Source organism: Chiloscyllium plagiosum, unplaced genomic scaffold, assembly GCF_037043375.1.
Source record: "Chiloscyllium plagiosum isolate Xiang-an unplaced genomic scaffold, Cpla_swu_hap1 HiC_scaffold_49, whole genome shotgun sequence".
Lineage (NCBI taxonomy): Eukaryota > Metazoa > Chordata > Chondrichthyes > Orectolobiformes > Hemiscylliidae > Chiloscyllium > Chiloscyllium plagiosum.
In genome coordinates, this window is record NW_028270187.1 from 2,053,864 (window position 1) to 2,077,013 (window position 23,150).

General features: G+C 41.5%; 1 protein-coding gene across 1 annotated transcript; it reads left to right on the forward strand.

Moving 5' to 3' along the window:
- Positions 1-3,344: 3,344 nt before the first annotated feature.
- Positions 3,345-19,901, forward strand: LOC122544686 (Fc receptor-like protein 5). The gene is made up of 10 exons (XM_087984594.1): positions 3,345-3,469; positions 6,288-6,337; positions 7,267-7,302; positions 9,475-9,768; positions 12,919-13,215; positions 14,410-14,700; positions 14,816-15,112; positions 15,639-15,944; positions 17,549-17,845; positions 19,768-19,901. Exons 2-10 carry the CDS (start codon positions 6,307-6,309, stop codon positions 19,899-19,901), a joined length of 1,983 nt encoding a protein of 660 aa, XP_087840720.1. The 5' UTR covers positions 3,345-3,469; positions 6,288-6,306.
- The last annotated feature ends 3,249 nt before the right edge of the window (positions 19,902-23,150 follow it).

Here is a 23,150-nt window from a genome sequence, read left to right on the forward strand (position 1 = left end):
ATTTTTACGTTCGATTAAAGTTTTTATGTATGTTCAAATATTATTGATAATAGTGTGAATTTCTAGATCTGAAAATTATCAATTAACTGAATAGATGAATTATTTAGCATTGTTGTCAATGTTATTATCAATACGAAATAATTCACAGTGGAAAATCTATGGGAAAACTGTAAGGCAGAAATTACTGGCACTTGGTCTGCTGTGCAGAGAATATGGCCTGGGAGTAAAAGAACGTAATCCACTCATAAGCTCTGATGTATATCCTTGTGGCTGTTTGTAGAACATTTGAATATCAAAATATGATACGGCTATTCGACCCATTCAAGTGAATCAATTGTCATAGGTCATAGTCTACCTCAAAGACAATTTCCCATAGTATCTCCATAGCTATGAATGACCTTTTGAGTTGTCCCTTTCTTCCTTGATCATGCTCAAGAATTGCGTTTCTATAACCCTCAAGAATAGCAATTTCCAAATATCTCAACATTCTCTTCGGGAACAGTGCCATCTTGCATTCAATCTTAAATGACTTATCGCTTTTTGTGAAATTCAACAGCAAATGTGTTGGGATAGTGGCAAAGTGGGAACGCGAGTAAAACAGAATTGATTGGTTGTTTGAATCATGACAGGGAAGTTTTGAGAGGAGCGCAGGGGCGAGGAGAAAAAAAAACTTCGAAGAAGCAGGATGTGATAGCACTGGGAGAGTGTGCAGTGGGAGATTTACCACGATGTTACCCTGGGCGTAGGTCAGATTCAGGAAAGGAGAGAGATTGGACAGAATGGGGCCACTTCTGTTATACCACGGGAGATTGAAAGAGTTGGGGTTTGATAAAACAATGAGGAGCATAGACGCAGTAGACAGGAAGAAACTTTTCCCTCTTGATGGATGGATGAACAATGGGCTGGGGAAAACAGAGACTGAACATAAGTGGTAGGAGCTTCAGAGAGTGGTGAGGAACCTAGGATTCTGTACCTGTTAGGCTGGAAGAAGCAGAAACCCTCATCATACTGAAATATTTAGATATGCATTTGTAATGCCAAGGCTATGGGCCAAGTGCTGGGAAAATGGGATTCCAGAATAGTGAGATCGTTGGTTTTCACTAGCACGTACTTCTTGGGCTGAATGGACTTCTTCCAGTGTTGTAGGTCTCCATGACACCATTTTTCCTGTCTAGAGCCACCATCGAATCTTATCAGTATCCGTCATATTCTGAACGTAAGATGGTTTTAAAAGTTTGAACGATATCCTATTCGTGATCGTGAGAATGAAGGGAGAATGTGTTTGAGAAACTTTTCAGAGATGATTGAGTTTTCCTCCTATATCTTGTGGTCTTTAAAAAATGCCTTTTTGCAAGATTCTGCTGCTGTCAAACAGGTTACATCTAATGAAATATAAGAAAGTCAGTCGTCAAAATGCACACAAAATCATTCCACAAAAAAATGATTGAACAAACTTTTTTTTGATTGAGTAAGCCACAACTATTGATATTATAAAAATGTTCCCTAGTCTCTTCCTGTTTTATTTTAATGAGACATTGGATATTTATTTTTCATCCCTGTGTCACTGTCAACTGATTAATGGGTCAGTTCAATATTTCTGATTCAGTTATCCAAAACGAAACTTGCACATCATTATATTTCTGTGTGTAAAAAATAGTAAATGGGAATATAAATGTTATCCTACTGATAAAATGTCATCAAGTAAGACTGGCTTCACCTCTGGAAAGTGATTCCTATATCTAAGAACTGTACAGAATGCAAAACGAATTTGGACAACATTTCAGCATTTACTTGCTTGAATGTATTGTACTTTGAATCTTTCTGTTTAGTACGTTCTGTGCACTACACTAGTAGGATCTCTACACAAGTGAAAAATAAATATAACCAAAACTCGGTGAGCAGGAAGCAACAGTTCACAGTGAGCTATCAAAAATAGTCACCGACGTGACATCTCAAACAGAGCTTCAGGCACAGTTTCAGAACGCAACAGCGGTTATCAGGCAAAATTCCGTCTTCAGACATATCGGATTAGGCATCAGCAAATGAAGCAATCATTTTGGCTTTATATGTGGGCGGTGTGTATGTGTCTGTGTATCTATTAAAAAGAGCCTGCGTGAGTGAGTGCATGTGTGTGAATGAATGTGTTAGAGAGTGTGATGCGCATTTTCAAAATGACACACAAGTGTGTATGTGTATGTGTGTGTGTGTGTGTGTCTGTCTGTCTATGTGCATGTGCGTGTATGAAAAAGAGTCTGTGTGAGTGAGTGTATGTGTGTAAATCAATATGTCAGGGAATATAGTGTGCGTTGTGAGAATGACAGTTTCTGTGTGTGTGTGTCTGTGTGTGTAAGAGAGAATATCTGCATCTGTGCGTGTATGCATGAGTTTTTGTGCATTGGAGAGAAATTGCATCTGTGCAAAAGAGAAAGACAGAATGTTGATAGGAGACACAGAGTTAACCTTCAAGCCTGTAGATACAGGTAGTGCTGGAGATACTCAGCAGGCTGGCAGCATCTGTGGAGAGAGAGAGAGAGAGATTTAATCTTCAAATTTTTCTTAAACATTCTGGAATTCTGAGATGGATCAATCATTAAGAATTTATGGTAAAGTCCAACAACAATTCAAAATTCCCATAACGCGTTAACTCTTCTTCATTCTGTCTCCATAGATGGTGCCAGGCCTGTTCAGTTTCTTCACCACTTTCTGTGTTTGTAACCGATAACTTTAACTCTTTTTTCTCTCTCGCTCGCTCCACAGATATTGCCAGACCTGCAGAGTTACTCCAGCACTGTCTTTGTTGGTAATCTGTAACGTTTACTCTACATCTCTTATCAGCAAACACATATGCACTCAGTATCTCTCTCTCTCTCTCTCTCTCACACACACACAGTCTAGCTCTCTCTTGCACACACACTTGCTCTGTAACAAACACACACTTATTCATTCTTACATTCCTATACATGCACACATTTTCCCTCACAGGCACACATTCTGTCAGCCTGAAAACAAACTCACTCATTCGCACGTGCACGTATATATGCATACAGTTTCAACACACATTCTATCAGTCTGAAATACAAACTTCAATTTCTCAGACATATATGTGCACATATATATATATTGTCTTACACGCAAACACCTGCACTCTCATTCAGTCACACATGTACATTCTCTCTCTCATGCACTCACAGACTTTATCTGATGGACACACGGATCTACGCTCACATATTCACAGCTACAATTACTGATACCCAATGGAAATAGAATGTTACCTGATAATCGTTGCTTAGCTCTTAAATTGTGGATGGAGTTCACAGTTTGGCCTGTCACGTAGGTGACTATTTTCGAAAGCTCAATGTAACCATTATTTCCTGCTCACTGTATGTTGGTTTTTTATCCAGCAGATATGCAGCATAAGCAGTGAACAGAACGGTACTGAGAGCAAGACTTCAACAAGACATTCGAGCCGGTATGTGCTAGTTTGTGTCACAAATCCTTTTTACACTCTGTAAAGCTTTTAGATGTAGGACAAGAATCCAGAGGTGAGGGCTATCCACCCAACTTGATAATAGTTTGCCCGGCGTTTAAGAGGTTATGTAGTGTTTAATGTTTTTAGATACAGAAATATAGCTAAGTGCGATTTTTGCTTTCGATGAAAGCAACAGAAACATTTTACTGATGTTTTAATCTGTTGATGGTAGCACAGGGAAACTCTTTCCACAGAAGCAAAATAAATATACAATTGCACTTTAATTTAAAAAGAATACAGAGAGAGCAGGAACGTCTCACTGAAATCAATCCTTGTAGCTAAATCATTGTTATAAGAAATGCGTACTAATCATTATAACATTTGTTTGTGGAATATTGTTGTGTGCATTTTGACTGACGTCCTACAGAATACCAGTGATAGCTTTTATTGGCTGTATCCTGTTTGGCAGCAGCAAAGGATTGTAAAAGTGGTTATTTAAGATCATAAGATAAAGGAGCAAAACCTAATCATAGCTGATGTGTTCCTCAACTGCATTCGTGTGTCATTTCGCCATAACACTTGATTCCCTTACTAACCTCTCTCTGTCTTAAAGACACTCCGTGAATTGTCCTCCACGGCAATGAGTTCCACAGAATCATGACTCTTTGTTTGAAAAAAAATCCTCCTTTTCTCGGTTTAAGTGAGTTGTCACTTCACCCCGAGGACTGTCCTCGGGTTGGAGTCTCTCCTATTTGTGGAAACATCTCCGCAAACTCTGTCTTAGTATTCTATGAATCACCATCAGATCCCACTAAATCCCCTCCTTCTATGACACATTCAGTACAGATCCAAAGGCATATGACAAAGTCTTCATTCCCAGAATCATGAATAGGGATCGTGGTCAAAGTATTAAAGTTCTGCTGGAATTATAATAAATTGGTTATTGATCAGATCGCACAGTGACACTAGAAACAAACCGTCGAGTTCTTGAGATCTACAGAATAATAAAAAGAGGTCCATTAGCCCATTATATGCGTCAGTCAAAAACAACCACCTCATTATTCTCAAATCTGATTTTCCAAGCACATGGTGATAGCCTTTGTATCAGAAGTACGCATCGAAATATTTAGATTAGATTAGACTACATACAGTGTGGAAACAGGCCCTTCGGCCCAACAAGTCCACACCGACCCGCCGAAGCGCACCCACCCAGACCCATTCCCCTACATTTACCCCTGCACCTAACACTACAGGCAATTTAGCGTGGCCAATTCACCTGACCTGCACATTTTTTTGGAGTGTGGGAGGAAACCGGAGCACCCGGAGGAAACCCACGAAGACACGGGGAGAATGTGCAAACTCCATGCAGTCGGTTGCCTGAGGCGGGAATTGAACCCAGGTCTCTGGCGCTGTGAGGCAGCAGTGCTAACCACTGTGCCACCGTGCTGCCCACATTTGCTCCATATTTGCTCCATATGATCAGCGTTTCTGCCTTTCCCAACCTTACAGAGAGTTGCACATTCATAACCACCCTCTAAGTGAAAAGTGTTTTTGTTGCATCCCAATCGAAATCTCCTGCCCTTTACTTTCAATCTATTCTACTTCCCCCACCCCCTCCCGTCATTAATCCCTCCATCATAGTGGGAAAGTTTCTTTATAACTACCTTATCCATGCTTTCTCGTCATGTTATGCACCGCAGTCATACCCCCTCCCCCCACACCACCAAACACTTATTCTCCTCTGGTGTGAGGTAAACAACCCCTGTCTGTCCAATTTCTCTCCATAACTGAAACTCTCCAGCCCCAAAGGCAATACCCTGATAAATTTTCATGTGCACCCTTTCCCAATGCTATCACATCCCTTTCATTTCTGTTTGTCTTTCCCAATCCTGGCCTCCTGTTAGAACTTTTCAGTCATGTTCCAAACACCGCTTCTTTTTGTTTTACTTCCCTTCCTACTTTCACGCCTTCCTCGATCCTGTCCCAACACCTTTGGTGTTGGATCACTGAATAACGGGTGGGTCATGTAGGACTAAGATCAGGAGGAAGCTGTTCCCCAAAACTGTGTTGTCACCTTACGAAATCACTACCCTCATGGGCTATGGAAACTCTATTATTCTATTCAAGATAGAAATGGACAGCTCCAAGGAATATTCAATTGCATGCAGATATTGTGGGAAATTGCTTTGAAGTAGACAATCAGCTACAACCCAATTAATTTGCTTAAATGGGCTGAAAGACTTCTCCTATTCCTATATTGATGTCTTAGTCGAGTAGCCAGAACTGTTTTGAGCAGAGTCTATGTGTACATAATCTTCTGCGGCTCCCATCTTATAAGGTTCATGAAGCATATTATGCATTATTAATCACTGAGTCCTTGTTTAACGAAAAATCTGTTGCTTTGAATCACTTCTTGTCATTACAATTAACAAATAATAAGTAACTCGACTATTCAAGCAATTGATCATTTACTAATCTGGGAGATCCACACCAACCTCAGTAATATTTGTACATACATTGAAATGTTCATTGAGCGTAAAAACTCAAGATATCACCTTGGTACTGTCTCTACACCCCCAACAGGGCAAAGCGAAGAATTTGAAATTTTACCACAGCTTTTGTCTGTCCCGTGCTATTTTAATTTTAAATGTTTCACTTCCAGCCACCTATCATCCATCACGAGCTAACAAATCATAACTACACTGATCACCCTCCCTTGTCAATTCAGATAGATGTGTGTATGCACCAATCTCATCTGCAGTTTCTGCTCTTATTAAAAATAGTAATCCATGTTTTTTCTTCTGTCCCTTAAATCCAGCCGAGATATTCTGCGAAAGATGGGTTTGAATACATGCATTATTTTCTTCTGTAAGTAATGCAATATCTCCTTTTCTTAACATAGTACCCACAGTGGCAATAGAGGGAAAGCCTTGCATAAAAGCAAGATGCTGTAAGACGCTGGAAATCTGGAACAAACCCAGAGAATTGGTGGAGAAACTCAGCAGGTCTGACAGCATCTGTGCAAGCATCAGAAAAAGAACCATAGTTTTTGTTACAGGTTATAAACACAGAAAGTGCTGGAGAAATTTCGCAAATCTGGCATCATTTGTGGAGAGAGGGAGAGAGAAACTAGAGTTAACATTACAGGTTATAAACACAAAAAGTGCTGGAGAAATTCTGCATGTCTGACAGGGCACTTAAAATGCATCTGGATGGGTAAATGAATAGGATGGGTTTGGAGGGATATGTGCCAGGTGCTGGCAGGTGGGACTAGATTGAGTTGGGATATCTGGTGGGCATGGATGAGCTGGATCGAAAGGTCTGTTTCTGTGCTGTACTTCTCGATTACTCTGTGACTCTATGACATGTGGAGAGAGGGAGAGAAAGTAAAAGAGTTACTGTGACAGATCATAAAGACAGAAATTGCCGGAGAAATATAATAGGATTCGTGGCGAGAGGGAACAGCAAAAAACAGCAGTTAATGTGACAGACTATAAGCACAGAAAGTTGTGGAGAAGCTCAATAGGTCTGGAAGCACCTTTGAAGAGAAAGGGAGATTAAAAACCTAAACTACTCGCCTATCTCAAATTCGAAACACAATTTATCTCTAAACGTCACAAATGTGAGCCTTAATTTTAATCATTGCTTGATTTGCTTGTCTGAGAGTTACATGTTTTTAAATACAGCCGTTGAGAAGAAACAGCTGCATTAACTGTTACTTGTTTATTACTTCTATTTGTTCCTTCGTGTGATTGACATTGATATAGTAACATTGTCGTCCTTTCTATTTCCATTAGCACTACTAACCATGGCTTCTCTCGTTGTTTCTAAAGGTTAGTAAACACGTCTTGCTGCAACATTAATGGCAGTGATTGCAATATTGAAGGCAGTGTTAAAAAGCATAAATGACAATAAGTTTAAAAATATTTTTTATTTGATTGGTATTTAAGCTCTGCTTGAATGCAAAGCGAAATGACCGTCACTTCAAATAGTCCACTTTAGGCTCTGTTGTGAAACAGCTATCTCACCTCGTTGGTACCCTGACCATACAATGCAAACAATTTGGACCTGAGTAACATATTTTACGTTCTGTTTGAACATTTTATTTTTAGTCTTGATACATCAATTGATGTTCAGTCAACAAATCACCTTCCCTTGTCAATTCAATTAGTTAAAAGTCCACTATTATGGAAAGAAAGTTAAGTTACTATTATAGATGCATTCAGATAAGATCGTCAGAAATAAATACATGGAGTAGGTGATTCTGCCTCCATGTGTGCTCCATGGAACAATAGGATCGTCGCTGATCTGACATTCCTCAATTCACGTTCTTGAACTTTCTATTTAACCCTTGATTCGCTGACTGAAGAAGAATCTATCTATCTCTGACGTAAATGTACAAAAAGATTCTGCCTCCATATCTCTGACTTGTCAAATAATTCTTAAATAAGTCTTACAATCCTCGGAGAAAAAAAAATGCTCCTCATCTCAATCTTCAGTTGGCCTCTCTTTATTCTGAGACTGTGCTGTCTGCCCCTACACTCGCTCAGAGGGATGAGCATCTTCTCTGCATTGATCCTGTCAAGCCCCTATACGTTTCAATGAGATAATCTCTCGTTAGGAACCCCTGAGAGTCGAGTCCCAATCTGTTTAGGTTTTGCTCATAAGACATTCCCTCCAACCTAAGGATAACCCCTAAGAAGCTGGCCAAGCAGAGATGGAAATACAGAACAATAAATGGTGAAAACAAGGAGAAATCATCAAATGAAATCAAGAAAAAGTGTTTGCCATGAACATAGACAATAATAAAATGTTCTGGGGATTTGGGTTTGAATCCCACTTGACAGATGTTGAAATTTGAATGGAAAACCAAAAGTAACATTAAGAGTGTGATGATGAAACGTGTCGTTTGATCCCTGCTTTGCTAAGACCATTTATGGAAGGACATCTGTCCTCTTTACCTCGACTGGGTCTACACATGACTTCTGACGACAGTCAATGTGGTGACTGTTGCCTGCCCCATCTGGGTCAGACACTGAGAGGCAATGACAGAGTAGACGTCGAGAAGACGTTACCACTTGCTGGAGAGACGAGGATCAGAGGGCACAGTGAAGGGACGGACCTTGAGAACTGAGATGAGTAGAAATTCTTTCAGCCAGAGGGTGATGATTCTGCGGAAATCATTGCTGCAGAGGGCAGTGGAGGTCACGATATTAACGGTATTTAGGGTAGAGATAGATATGTGTTCACCATTTGTATGGTCTTAAAAAAAGGTTACAGGAGAAGGCAGGAAAATGGGTTTGAGAAACATATCAGTCATGACCAAATGGTAGAGAAAATTTATGGACCGAATGGCCTAATTATGCTCCCATGCCTTATGATTACATGGGGAAATTACAGAAAGGCAATTGATGTTCTCAGCCTGTGAATCAATTCTTTCCTTTTAAACAAAGAGTTGATCATACACACAATCCTACGGAAAGTTTGCAGTTTTCATATGCCTTAGGGAGTTTTGGACCAAGTGATGGTGAATTCTCTTATTTCAGGTGATCAGAGTAAGTTTAGAATACACGACCCACTCCAAAAATAGCAACTGAAGTTCAAAGAAAATATCAATGTGTATTCCCCCACCCCCAAAACGTCTTCCACCCTTCTAGTCATTCTTGCTAAACCAATAGGGCCTATCTACTTTCTGCACAGAGGGAGAATATGTATTTCTGCCACAGTTGTAGCATCTATAGCCAGGTTTTTTCCTGACCTCGACAGAGCGACTGCATCACAGAATCCTTGCAAATAGAAGCAAAGTTTGGTTAATGTTATGAGAAACATGCTTGTTTGTTGGGGTGTGGATATCAATTCGTCCAAACTATGAAGCAAGTTTCAGCACTGGCATGCGCAACATGTGTAAAAAAAAAAAGATCTCTACCGTTTTCTTGAATATTTATTGAGTCCTAATATTCAACTTTTCTCTGTGTATGTATGTGTGTGTGTGTGTTGACGTGAAGGTCAAAGGAAGCCGAATATTGCCATGAAACCTTCGTTGGAAGCTGTCGTTCGAGGTGAAAACGTTAAAATTGTCTGCACGTTTCACAGCGGCTGTGAAAACTCTCGGGTTTCTCTGTTGAGAAGCAGCAAAGCAAAAGCTATTTCTAGAGCGCGGACGGCTGGCAAACTGTGTTCTGCTTCCTTTCAAATTGCCCCCAATCTGACAGAAACGTATACGTGTGTGTACAATCTGAGAGGAGCTGGGGAACAGGAAGTTTTGCAACGCAGTGATCCATTGCATCTTAATGTGATCGGTAAGTGTTTGGAACATTCGTATGAGGTAGAATTTCTTTTTCAAAAAAGAATAAATGCTTTTGTGGGAGGCATGGTTAGTAGTCTTGCGGATGACACTACATTTGGTGATATGCTCGACAGTGTAGAAGATTATAACGGGATCTTGATCAAGTGGGCCAGTGGACTGGGGAATGATGGATGGAGTTCAAGTCAGGTGAAAGTGAGATGTTACATTTTGTTAAGACCAATCAGGGTAAGACTTACACAATTGATGATGACGTCTTGGGGTGCATTGTCGAAAGAAGAAACCTAGAGGTGAAGGTACATAGTTCATTAGAAGTGGTATTACGGGTAGAAAGGGTGGTGCAGGAGCCATTTGGCACACTTACCTTCATCGGTCAGAACATTGAGTACATTGAGTTGGGAGTTCATGTTATAGTTGTACACGACATGGATAAGTTCGCATTTGATCACCCTGCTATAGGAGAAATGTTAACAAACTGCAAATTGTACAGAAAAGATTTACAAGGATGTTCCGGAGACTGGAAATTTGGAGTTAGACGGAGCGGTTGGTTGGCTGGTACTTTTTCTCCCGCTGTGTAGGAGGCTGTGGGGCGAGCTTATACAGGTTTATATAAGCATAAGGGCCAGAGATAACGTGAATCACCAAGATATTTTCCCGGGATGGGGGAGTCCAAAGCAAGAATGCATACTTTTAAGGAGAGGGGAAAACATTAGAAGGGACCCAAGGGACGAAGAATGTGGTGCGTGTATGGAATAAGCTTCTGATGAAAATGGTGGAGGTGGATGCAGTTATAAATTGTATGTAAAAGATATTGGAAGATATGTAAAAGACATTTGGACCGATACATAGATAGGAAATGTTTAGAGTAGTATTAGTCACCCATGGGCAAATGGTACGAGTTCAGTGTAGGAAACTTGCTCAGCATGGAATTTGGGCCGAAGGATCTATTTTCATGCGGAATGACTCCGTGTCTCTATAACTCAGTGAGACACCAACTAAAAGTGATACAGATTCAAAATATGTCTGAATGATATATTATCAGGGTGTGCTTCACATGCAGCATTCGGCTTTAAATTCTAAACAAGGTGTTAATTTTAATGTTCGTGAAGTTGATCGAAAATAATTCTGCAGTTCAAACAAAACTGAGATCTTTTCACTAACTGTTTAGAAATTTATAACGTTAAGAAAGCATGGTATTTCTTAGATAGATAAATAGATAGATAGATAGATAGATAGATAGATAGATAGATAGATAGATAGATAGATAGATAGATAGATAGATAGATAGATAGATAGATAGATAGATAGATAGATAGATAGATAGATAGATAGATAGATAGATAGATAGATAGATCGATCGATCGACTGATAGATAAAATTTCGTGCTCTAATTGACCTGACAATGATCCAACAAGGTTGCATGTTGACAGTCTTAAGGGCAAAGGCGATGCCAAGAAAGAGATATTCAAATATTTTTAAATGTTTTAAAAAATTATTTCCTTTCATCAGTTATGGCTGACCTTGAAAGCTGCGTCCACATGTTATTGCAGACAATGACAGAATTGTTATGATGCAGAGAGAGAGAGACCATCCACGCCATTGTGCTACATGAATATATATTATCTGGCACAACTCAATTATCTACTCCAGCTCGATTATCTAGCCCTGTTTTATTATCTAGTCCAGCTGTATTGTCTACTCTAGCTTTTTATCTAGGCAAGCTCCTTAATGTTGCCCAGTTCTATTGGCGAGGCAATATTTATAATCTCGCTCAGTTCTATTATCTATGCTACCTTTATAATATAGCCCAGCTCCATTGTTTCATCTGGCTCCATTACCCAGTCGTGCTGCGAAATCTAGTCCAGTTCTATTATCTCGTCCAGTTAAGTCCAATTATCCAGTAAAGTCCTATTACCTCGTCCAACTCTATAATCTAGCCCATCTCTATAATTTTATTACAGGTCTATTATCTGGCTTAACTCTATAATCCATCCCAGCTCTATAATCTACTCTAGCTCTATTATCCAACCCAGTTCTATTATCTCGTCTGTCTCCATGTTCTAGTGTCAATCTCTTGCCTTTTCTCCATATCTCTGCAAGCACCATTTCTATCCAAGTAACCATCTGATGTACCTTCTCCAATGCCTCAATTGAACCTGCCTCCCCAGGTAGAACGTTGCACACGCAAAATAGTTGCTAAGTAAGAAAACAAGCTTTTCTGTCTACTTGAACGCCCTTGCTTCTTTCACATGTCACCACGAATAAAGGGCCTCTCGTTTTTGTTTATTAAACCCGCTCTAATCATGGCAATCCTACCCATACAGCTCAGGATTTTGAAAAGTTTAACCACGTTCTGTGAGGATGCTTGAGAATTGTAAGTTTTACCTGTGACCACATAATCATAGAAATAATTACTTGGCGGAGTGGTCAACCAAGGGGTCGTGTCTATTAGCCGGACAGTTGGTTTGTAATGCAGGGTGACGCTCAAAAGAGGGTTCAATTCCTATATCAGCTCAGCTTATTATGAAGGATCCTCCTTTTCAAACTCTCCCCTCACCTGGTTGGGCCTAGGTTAAGCTACAGTCTCTTTATTGGAAGAAAGCATTCAGGGGCTGTGGTAAAAACACATTTAGAGTAAAGGAACCACCTAAACGCAGGTATCAATTCATTCATTTCAACTCCCTCAACATCACTGCATTTTTTTATTTCAATTGAGTGTCCATCATTCCACCTTTTGAAATCATCGACTACTTTAGTTTCAATCGCCAACTCGAACAATTAGTACAAGACAATTAGCACTTCCTCTATTCTTCAAATAAAATCAGAATCTATCGATGCATATACTTTCCCCATTGATCTTAAATCTGTGCTCATTCAAGTTTGTATATTGCATATTTGCTCTGGCCCCAAACTCCTTGTCAGCAGTGTAGAAACAGTCATTGGAGTCGAAACATTACTCTGATTTTTTCCTACAGATCGTGCCAGACTTTTTGATTTTCTGCAGTAATTTCTGTTTTTGTTTCCGACCTCCAGCATCCTCCACAGTTCTCTGCTATTTTGTTTTTGAAATTGTGTTCCGACATTTCTCTATTTTCTTTCTACTCTCGCCATGTCTTTTCTCTCTCTCTCTCTCTGTCTGTCTTAGATCGTCCTGTGACCCCATCCATTGAGTTGGATGGTGGCCTCAGCACATTCATCTTTGGACATCATGCAAAAATCAAGTGCTACCTCAGCTCCAAGTATTCGTGCTCTTCACTCTACTTACACAGAAACGGACAAAAGCTGACAAACTCGAATGTTCAAAGTGACTTCAATTACCACATGGCAACTTTTGAAATTCCAATAACCGCACGCGAAATGTTTACCTGCTCTTGCGAACTTACATTGGAGCAAAGCTTGTTGAGCTCAGAGCAGAGTTACCCAGTCTACGTAACAGTTATTGGTAAGTGCCATTGCTCATGGTTAATTCGTGTTAATTTTCTGTGTATTTTGCACTTTTCATTCATTCCAACAATGCAAGCTTTAATTATCTCTTTGTATTTTCTCATGGGATGTGGGGCTCAACATTTATTGTCCATCTGCAGCTGTCCACTTCAGAAGGTGGTGGTGGTGAACCGATGCATCCCATGTGCTGTAGTTAGGCCAACTATACCGTTAGGGAGGAAATTATAGAATTTCGACCCCAGCAATGCTGAAGGGAAGGGCCAAAATATTTCCAAGTCGGGATGTTGAGTGGCTCAGAGGGGAAACATGCAGAGTGTGGTGGTCCCATCTGCTGCTCTTCTTGGTCCACATAGAAGGGGCTGATGAGTTTGGAAGATGCTGTCTGAGGATTATTGGTGAATTTCTGCAGTGAAACGTGGAGATTACAATCGGTGATTGAATTCCTCAGTGAGCTAAGCAAATGATGGAATTAGTAGATACACACTGAATCATGAACATCCAAACAATAAAGTACAGAGGACAATGCACAATGCCTTTTTTTCAGAAGGGATCTGCTTATCACCTGTCTCTAACATAAGCACAACTTTATGTGATTCTACACAGTTTAGGAAGTGAAATAGCACTCTTTAATGCACAAAAGGATAATGTTTCACTTGCTTCACAATCATTGAATCTGAAGATGGCGCAGTCTATGCAAGATGTATTTTATCATAATATATTTTATATTTCTTCATTCATTTGGGCGATGTGGACGTCTCTGTCTGGGCCCACTCCATTCCCAGTTGCCCCTTTGAGAAGGTGGTGGTGAGCTGCTTTCTTTAACCACTGCAATCCACGTGCTGTTGGTAGATCTACAATGCCCTCAGGAAAGGAATTCCACGATTTTCATCCAGCGACACTGACGCCGATATATTTCCCAAATGGGGATGGTGAGTGGATCAAAGGGAGTGAAGCAGCGGCCTTTGTCCTTCTAGATGGAAGCAGTTGTGCGATTGGAAGGTCCTCCTTGAGGAACTTTGGTGACTTTCTGATCTGCATATTGTAGATGGTTCACCCTGTTGCTACTGAGCATCAGTGGAGGTAGTGGGAGTTGATGTTTGTGGATGTGGTGCCAATTCAGAGGGGGCTGCTTTGGGTTTCTCGAGTGTCATTATTAGCCGTCAATTTGATTTTTTCCTTCAATTTCTGACAGACAAACCACAGAAACCGAGCCTCTCCCTGAATCATTCCGAGAACATATTCATCAGGGGCGAATTGGTTCACATGACTTGCAGTGTAGATTTCCAATCGTCCTCTTACAGTTTCTACCTGTATACTGGTGAGCAGAAAACACACAGCCATTTTGCTGAGCAAAATCACAGTTTCACCATTTTCGAAATTCAGGCGGCTGTGCCAGAATATTATATGTGCGAGTGTGGGATGACTGTCTCTGGGCATCGGAGATATTCAGAGCTCAGTGACAAGCTGTATTTGAACGTGGTCGGTAAGTGGAATTCACCACATATGTTTGCTCTTTCAATTTCACACGTCTTTTTCCCCCACCCCTGGGAGAATCAATGCTAACCTCCCCCATGTTTTCACTTCCTGTGTTCATCTAGAACGACCTAAAAGGCCTCGAATCAAACTCAACGCGTCTGTGAGGATATTTTTGAAGGGTGAACCCCTCAGCATCACATGTCAAGTGGACGTTCTGTACTCAGTCCGCCAGTTTTTTTTGTATAGAAGCACCAATGGCCATTCTCTTGAGGAGATCAGTGAAGACAGTGGCTCCACTTCTGTCAATTTCCAGATTGTAGCCAATGACCCAGGAGAGTACTGGTGTGCCTATGAAGCAAGAATTGCCGGGCGATTGATAGACTCGGAGACCAGCGTCTCTGTTCTCGTCCCTGTGTTCGGTGAGTTTAACAATACTTCGAATTGGTTTACCACCTTCAGACATAAGACATGAGAGCACAATTAGGCCCTTCGGCCCATCGAGCCTTCATCAATGTTCAATAGTGGCTGATGTGTTTCTTAACCCCTTTGTTTTGCCTTGTCCAAATACCCCTTGATCCCCTTACTAAGCAAGAACCTATCTATCTCTGTCTTAAATGCATTCAATGACTTGGCCTCCACAGCCTCTGTGGCGACGAGTTCCACCGATTCAACAGCTTCTGGCTTAAGAAATTGCTTCTCATCTGAGTTCTAAAGCGTCATCCATTCATTCAGATGCTGTACAAGTTGAAATATTCACTATATCCAGGCCATTCGGCATTCTGTAAGTGTCAATCACATTGCCTCCATCCTTCTAAACTCCATTGAGATAGATCCAGGGGCCTCAATCACTCCTGCCATGAAAAACATTCCAAATTGTAAACAACATGAATAGAGATTACTGTAAGTTTAACTAGTGCACAAATTGAAACTTGAATCCCCTTTCAGATCGCCCTGCAGAACCAGAGATTTCCCTGAACCTGAATTTTACAACAGTCATTAAGGGGGAATTGCTACTGTTGACTTGCAAAGCTCCGTCTCAAGACTCAGACAAGATGTTTTATTTGTACAATAATAACAACTCACTGGAAGCAGTGCCCCCTATAGTCACGAAGGGGAGACAGATAGGAATATTTAACATCACGGAGACAGTGAATCCTGGAGTCGAACAATACAAATGCATGTACAGCATGGTCGTTGAAGAACGATTGATCAGTTCGAAGCAAAGCAATCCAATGATATTGACGATAAAAGGTGGGTGCCTCTAAGTTTGCACTGGATTTAGAACTTGATTGATTTAACTGAACATGTTTTCTCATAATCACATCAGGTTCACATTCAAAAATCGATTGAGATTGATTTATTCATATGCAATCCTGCACTGGTTAATTGAACAAAGAACAACGAAAATCGCAGCACAGGAACAAGTCCTTCGGCACTGCAAGCCTGCTCCGATCCAATCATCTATCTAAAACTGCCAACTATTTTCATAAGATCTGCATCCCTTTGTTTCTTGCCCATTCCCAATACTACCACCTCCACTGGCAACGCATTCCAGGTACCCACCACCGTCCGTATGCAGAACTTTCCATGCATATCTCCCCTAAACCTTTCCCCTCTCACTTTGAAATCGTGACCACTAGTGATTCAATCCTCAGGAAAAAAGTTTCTTGCTCTCCATCCTGTCTACACTTGTCATGATTTTTAAAATATCTATCAAACTCTCTCAACCTCCGTCTTTCCAAAGAAAATAATCCTAATCTACTCAACATCTATTTATAGCTAGCACCCTCCATACCAGGCAACATCCTGTTCAACTTCCTCTGCACCCTCTCCAAAGCATCCACATTCTTTTAGTGATGTGTCAATCAGAACTGTATGCAATATTCCAAATGTGGCCAAACCAAAGTCTTATACAACTGTACCATGACCTACCAACTCTTGTACTTAATACCCCGCCCGATGAAGGTAAGCCGTATGCCTTCTTGACCATTCTACTGATCTGCATTGCCACCTTCAGGGAACAATGGAGCTGAACACCCAGATCTCTCTGTACATTAACTTTCCCCAGGACTCCTTCGTGTACTGTATAGTTCGCTCTTTAATTGGATCTTCTAAAATGCATGAACTCACATTTGTCCGGATTGAACTCCATCTGCCATTTCTCTGCCCATCTCTCCAATCTATCTATATTCTGCTATATTCTCTGACAGTCTCCTTCACTATCTGCTACTCCATGAAACTTAGTGTCATCTGCAAACACAGTAATGTGACAACCTATACCTCCTCCAAATCATTTATGTATATATAGGCGCTGATTTTCTGTTCTCCTGCAAGATGTAGGTGTCACTACCTGAGCCCAGCATTTATTGCTCCCTTGTCCCTAAGCTCTGTGCACTACATTGAGAAGGTGGCGGTGAGCCGTCTTCATAAACCGCTGCTGTCCACATGCTGTAAGTTGACCCACAATGCTCTTACAGTGAGAATTCTAGGAATTTGACCCAGCCATACTGAAGGAACGGCCGACATGTTTTCAAGTCGAGATAGCGAGGGGCTCAGACGGGCTGGTGTTCCCATGTATCTTTTGCCCTTGATCTTCTAGATAACGAAGGTACTGTTCTGAGGATCCTTGGTGAACGTCTGCATTGCATCTTGCGCATGGTAAACACTGCTGCTACTGAGCGTCGGTGGTGGACGGAGTGTGTGTTTGTGGATATGGCGCCAATCTAGCAGTACCAGTAGTTATCTGATATGTATATGTGAATTATATGCTTATAGCTAAGCCTTCCCCTTCATCAACAAAATATTTTTAACGCCTGAATTTAATGGTTGATTTCCACTTTATTTTCCTGCTTTAGACCATATACTGAAACCGACTTGCCTGCTAGAGTTTCATGGTTATCCAACTGCAAAGGGTCAAAATGTCACTGTGAATTGTACAGCGCCAATTCCCTATCTTTCTATGAGATTTATTTTCTACGAGTTTTCTCAAACCCTCATTGATTCCACACAAGTGCTTTCTGGTCAGAGTTCTGCTGCCATGGATATCCTGGTCCCTCCATTTCGAAGCAAGAACATTGAGTATTCATGTCGCTATCAAGTGGACATTGGTGGGAGATGGATAGAGTCAGACACGTGTAAACTTCACCATACAGGTGAGTCGACTCCTGATTTGTGCAAAAAAATGAATCAACATGGCAAAAAGAAGAAATAAATAAATATGAGCCCTTCTTTTGTGAAACCTTATCAGTTTTGTTTTCAGGAGAACGCCAGTTCTGTTGTGTTATGAATGATGATGAAGCACACATACTAAAAACATCATTTTTGTTCACAGATCCACGCGATTATTATGGAGCAGGAAGCGACCATAGGTTCCACCATACCTGGACTCATTCCATAGCCTAGGACCAATTTCTTGCCTTCTCTCAACCCCCACCCCCATCTCCCTGCACACACCATTTCTTTCCCATACCCCTTTCGAATGCCTCAGTTGAACGTGTTTCTACCATATTTGTAAGCAGTGCACTCTGCAGCCCAACTACTCACTGGGTGAAAAATGCTTTCCTCATTTCGTTCATTCCTGAATTCGTTTGCGAGTAAATTTAAATCTGTATCCCCGTTGTTCCTTTTTCTTCATTTTCCAAAAGAGGGAGTTGATGTTTTTGATCGATATTACGTTATCTTGAACTCAGAAACTTTAAAATGTAAGAACATCAATTTTGCGAATTAAAACAGCAGTGGTGAGGATCAAATCATAAAGTACAGAAGAGGCTTTTCGACCTATCGAGGCTTACAGTCGAAGCTACACAGAGTCTGCACTAGTCCAACTTTCCCGCACTGTACTCCATTGCCTTGAATGTTATGGGCTAACGTAGTGCCTTTATTTTAGAAAAGTGATGAGGAAGTGAGTCTGAAATTGGCGTTGGGCACGTTATTGGAAGGAATCCTAAGGGACAGGATTAACATATATTTTGAAAGGCAAAGACTGATTAGGGCTGGTTAGCACGGCTTTGTGCGTGGACATTCGTGTCTCACAAAGTTGACTGAGTTTTCTGAAAAAATTACAAAGAGAATTGATGAGGGCAGAGCACGAGACAGCACAAGCTCTTAGGTAAAAGACAAAGGACCCTCCTGGCAGAGCAGTCCAGAACTAGAGGGCAAAGGTTTGGGGTGAGAGAGGAACGATTAAAAATAGGGACTAAAGGACAACCTTTTCACACAGTGGGTGGTGCGTGTCTGGAATAAGTAGCCAAAGGAGGTGGTGGAGGCTGGTGCAAGTATACAAATTGAAAAGGCATCTGGAGTGATAGATTGATAGGACGGATTCAACGGATAAGTGCTGGCAAATGGGACTAGATAAGTTTCGAATATCTGGTCAGCATGGACGAGTTGGACCAAAGGGTCTGGTTAAGTGCTATACATCTCTGTGATTCTATGGCACTTCAAGTACTCATTCAAGGGCTACTTTTAAAATGCTGTGATGTTTCCTTCCTCAACTATACTCCTGGCCAGTGCAGTCCAGACCCCCATCACCCTCTGTGTGAAACAACCCTCAAGTCCCCCTCCAAACATCCTTTTGTTCATTTTAAAATGATGCTCTCCCCCATTGTTGTTGTTCGTTCGATCAAGGGGAACAGCTGCTTCCTATTCCCCCATCCATTACCCTCGAAGTCTTACACACCTCTAACAGGTCCACAACCTTCTCTCCCACACGGAAACAACCTGAGCTTATCCAGCCTCTCTTCATCACTGAAATGCTGCATCACAGGCAACATCCTGGGGAATCTCCTTTGCACCCATTCCAGCGCAATCACGTCATTCCTATAATGTGGAGACTGGAACTGCACACAGTGCTCCAGCTGTGGCCACACCTAAGTGCTTTCCAGCTCCAACAGCATTCCCCTGTCATTGTGTATCGCAATTGGATCTGTCTCATGTTTGGAATTTAACCTGCTGAGTTATGCAATGTGTTTGAGGGTATCTGTTTTGAAAGGACTCAGAGAAGCATATACATTTATAAACTACCATTGCAACAGTATGTTATTTGACAAGACTTGTTTTTGTCAATCTGTTTCAGATGGAATTAACATGCAACTTCTGTTTATTCTGGGATCTGCCCTGCTGCTACTTCTGTTCATCTTCATTTTGATCTGCACATTGATAATTATTAAAGGAGGTATTTGCGCTTTCAATAACAGCAAGCTTTATTAAATCACGAGCGTCATCGATAAGGTGAATAGCCAAGCTCTTTTCCCCAGGGTAGGAGAGTCCAATAACTGCATGGCAGAGGTTTAAGGCGAGAGGCGAAAAATTGAGAAGGGATTTGAGGGACAACTTTTTCACACAGAGACTGGTGCGTATATGGAACGATTAGTCAGAGGAAGTTGCGATTGCAACATTTAAAATACATTTGCACAGGAACGTGAACAGGAAAAACGTAGAGGTAGGTGGGCCAAATGACGGCAATTGAGACTCTTTCAGTTTAGGGATTAATGAACTGGGATGGAGAGACTGTTTCTGGTCTGCATGACCCGATGACTCTAATATGCTCAAAAATTGTAATGTCCAATTAGTTTGACAAATGTACCACTGCATGTATCTGTTTGAAGTCTGTAGCACTAAGTGCACAACTCATATTTCTCTGATTTGGAGTGCATTCTCCACCTTCCATCAATAAGAATGGAGATAATGCAAAGGCTAGTTGCAGGAGAAGGCCATTCGGCCCCTGGTTTGTGATGCAGAACACGTGAAGACATTTACGATGACCTGGGGTCGGTTAATTCAGTTGTTTCAAGATTGGAGTGTTGCTGGTAAAGCAGAACAAATCAGGCAGAATCCAAGGAGCAGGAAAATCGACGTTTCAGGCAAAAGCCCTTCCTGATGATCCTGTCCTGCTGTGCTTATCCAGCACCACTCAGATCTTGACTCTGTACTCCAGCATGTGCAGTACTCACCTTTCGTCTAGCTCAGTTGTTTGGATGGCTGGTTTGCGATGCAGAGGAATGTCAGCTTTTGGGTTCAAATCCCGTCATAGATGACGTTACCATGAAGGGCTTTTCTTAACCTCGCCCCTCGTCTGAGGCATGGTGATACTCACGTTCAACTACTTCTGGAAAGACAGCAGGACTGTTGTTTTCAGGAAATATGGTGACATTACAGTAAGATCCCCAATGTCTGGAATTGATACTGATGGCATTAAATTTCCACATTCTTTGTATAAACTGTGGCACTGTGGCTCATTGGTTAGGACCTGCTGTCTCACAGGACCCATGTTCAATTCCAGCTTCTGGCGATTGCCCATTTGAAGTTTGCACATTCTCCCCGTGTCTGCTTTGGTTTCTTCCGGGTGCTCTGGTTTCCTCCCACAATCCAAAGATGTGCAGTTTAGGTGAATTGATCATACTAAATTGCCCGTAGTGTTCAGGGATGCGTAGGTTAGGTGCATTAGTCAGGTGTACTTGTCGAGTAATAGTGTAAGGGAATGGTTCTGGGTGGGTTACCTTTCGTAGGGTCAATGTGGACTTGAAGGGCCAAAAGACCTGTTTCCACACTAGGGATTCTATTTTTAAAAAGTACTGCGAAATGCTGGAGATCTGAAACACACAAAAACAGAAATTGCTGAAAAATCTAAGTAGGCCTGGCAGCAGCTGTGAGGAGAGGGAAATAGAATCCAAATCCCGTGATACTTTCTCCATTGGAAAGCAATGTGCAGATGAATTGCTTTACAGTAAAGTCATCACGGTCTTACCCAATCACAGAGCAGCTCTCTCTTACAGAGAACCAACGGGTGTTGGTTAAGCCTGTGGGTCATCACACCACAGTCAAGGGCATTAGTGGTGATGGAGAGTACTGCATAGTAACCTCAGATGTTGTGGGAATAGGACCCACACTGTTGTCATCACTCTACCTTCCATTCATCTCACTAAGTAACGTGATATCTAAAATTTTGTACCTTTTGTTTAAATTACCTCAAGAACTGTTCTGCTTGTTCAGCTGCAGACAATTTGGCAAAATGAAATCTTTTACTAAATTTCTGAATATGATTTCAACGTTCAGCATAAGTAAACAGGTCTCTCTGACTTTTGGTTAGACCTGTATTATAAATATTTCGTCGTTGTGGACATTGCAGATGTGCCATCCTTGCATGAGTTAGAGGCAAGATATCTAAGCACTGTTCTTTTAGTTTGTGGAACAAAAGAAAGGTATATATTTTCCATTATCTTTCCTGGTGCAAATTGTGAGTGGCACGATGACTCAGTGGTTAACGTTGATGCCTTACAGTGCAAGGTGCCATGGCTTCATTACAGATTTGGGTGACTGTCACGATGGAGTTTGTATACTCTCTCTGTGACGCCATTCGTTTCCACTGGGTGCTCTGGTTTCCTCCCACAATCCAAAGATGGACACTTTAGTTGTACTGACCTTGTTAAATGGACCTGCAGTCTCCAGGAATGTGCAAGCTAGGTGGGCGAGATGTGGGAAATGCAGGGTTATATGTTGAGGTTGTACTTAACGTTGGCTGGCAAAGTTCGCAGTATCGTGTGCAGTTCTAGTTCCCGCTGCTAAAGGAAGGGTGCTATTAAGTTGGAGGAAGTGCAAACAAATTTACAGGCATGTTGTCAGGGCTGTAAGTTTTGAGTTATAAGGATAGGCTGAATCGGCTTGGAGCCTTTTCACTGGGGCATAAGAGGTTGAAGGGTGATCTTATTAAAGTTTATAAAATAATAAAGTGCAAAGATAAGGTGAATAGCGAAGGTCTTTTGACCCAACAGGATATAGAAAATGAGAGGGCATCGGTTAAACGTGATAGAGGAAAAATCTAAAAGGAACCTGAGGGGCAACGTTTTCGCACGGGGATGGTGCATTTATGAAAATAGCTGTCAGAGGAAGTGATAGATGCACGGGCCGCACGGTGGCACGGTGGTTAGCATTACTGCCTCACAGCGCCTGAGACCTGGGTTCAATTCCCGCCTCAGGCGACTGACTGTGTGGAACATTCTACCCGTGTCTGCGTGGGTTTCCTCTGGGCGCTCCGGTTTCCTCCCACAGTCCAAAGATGTGCAGGTCAGGTGAATTGGCCATGCTAAATTGCCCGTACTGTTAGGTTAGGGGTATGGGTGGGTTGCGCTTTGGCGGGTCGGTGTGGACTTGTTGAGCCGAAGGGCCTGTTTCCACACTGTAATGTAATCTAATCTAATCATGCAAGTACAGTTGCAACATTTGAAAAAATAGATAAGTACATGTATGGCAACGCTTTAGCTGTGATGAATTGGCGGACTGGGTGAGATCGTCTTGAGACTGTGGGTGCAGAATGAATGGAGCGAATGGATTCTGTTTGCACTGCAGTAATTCTTTGACTAAAAACTCTGAGTTTATAGTTGATGGAGTTTAGAAGGACATAGGGGGATCTAATTGAAACAGACAGAATACTGAGTGGCCTGAACAGAGTGGATGGTGGGA

Excerpts from the sequence above, each read along its gene's own strand:
- LOC122544686 (XM_087984594.1), top strand. The coding sequence starts at position 6,307 with ATGGGTTTGAATACATGCATTATTTTCTTCT. Across the intron at positions 15,113-15,638 it reads TGTTCTCGTCCCTGTGTTCG|ATCGCCCTGCAGAACCAGAG; the intron begins GTGAGTTTAACA and ends ATCCCCTTTCAG. Across the intron at positions 17,846-19,767 it reads GTGTAAACTTCACCATACAG|ATGGAATTAACATGCAACTT; the intron begins GTGAGTCGACTC and ends AATCTGTTTCAG.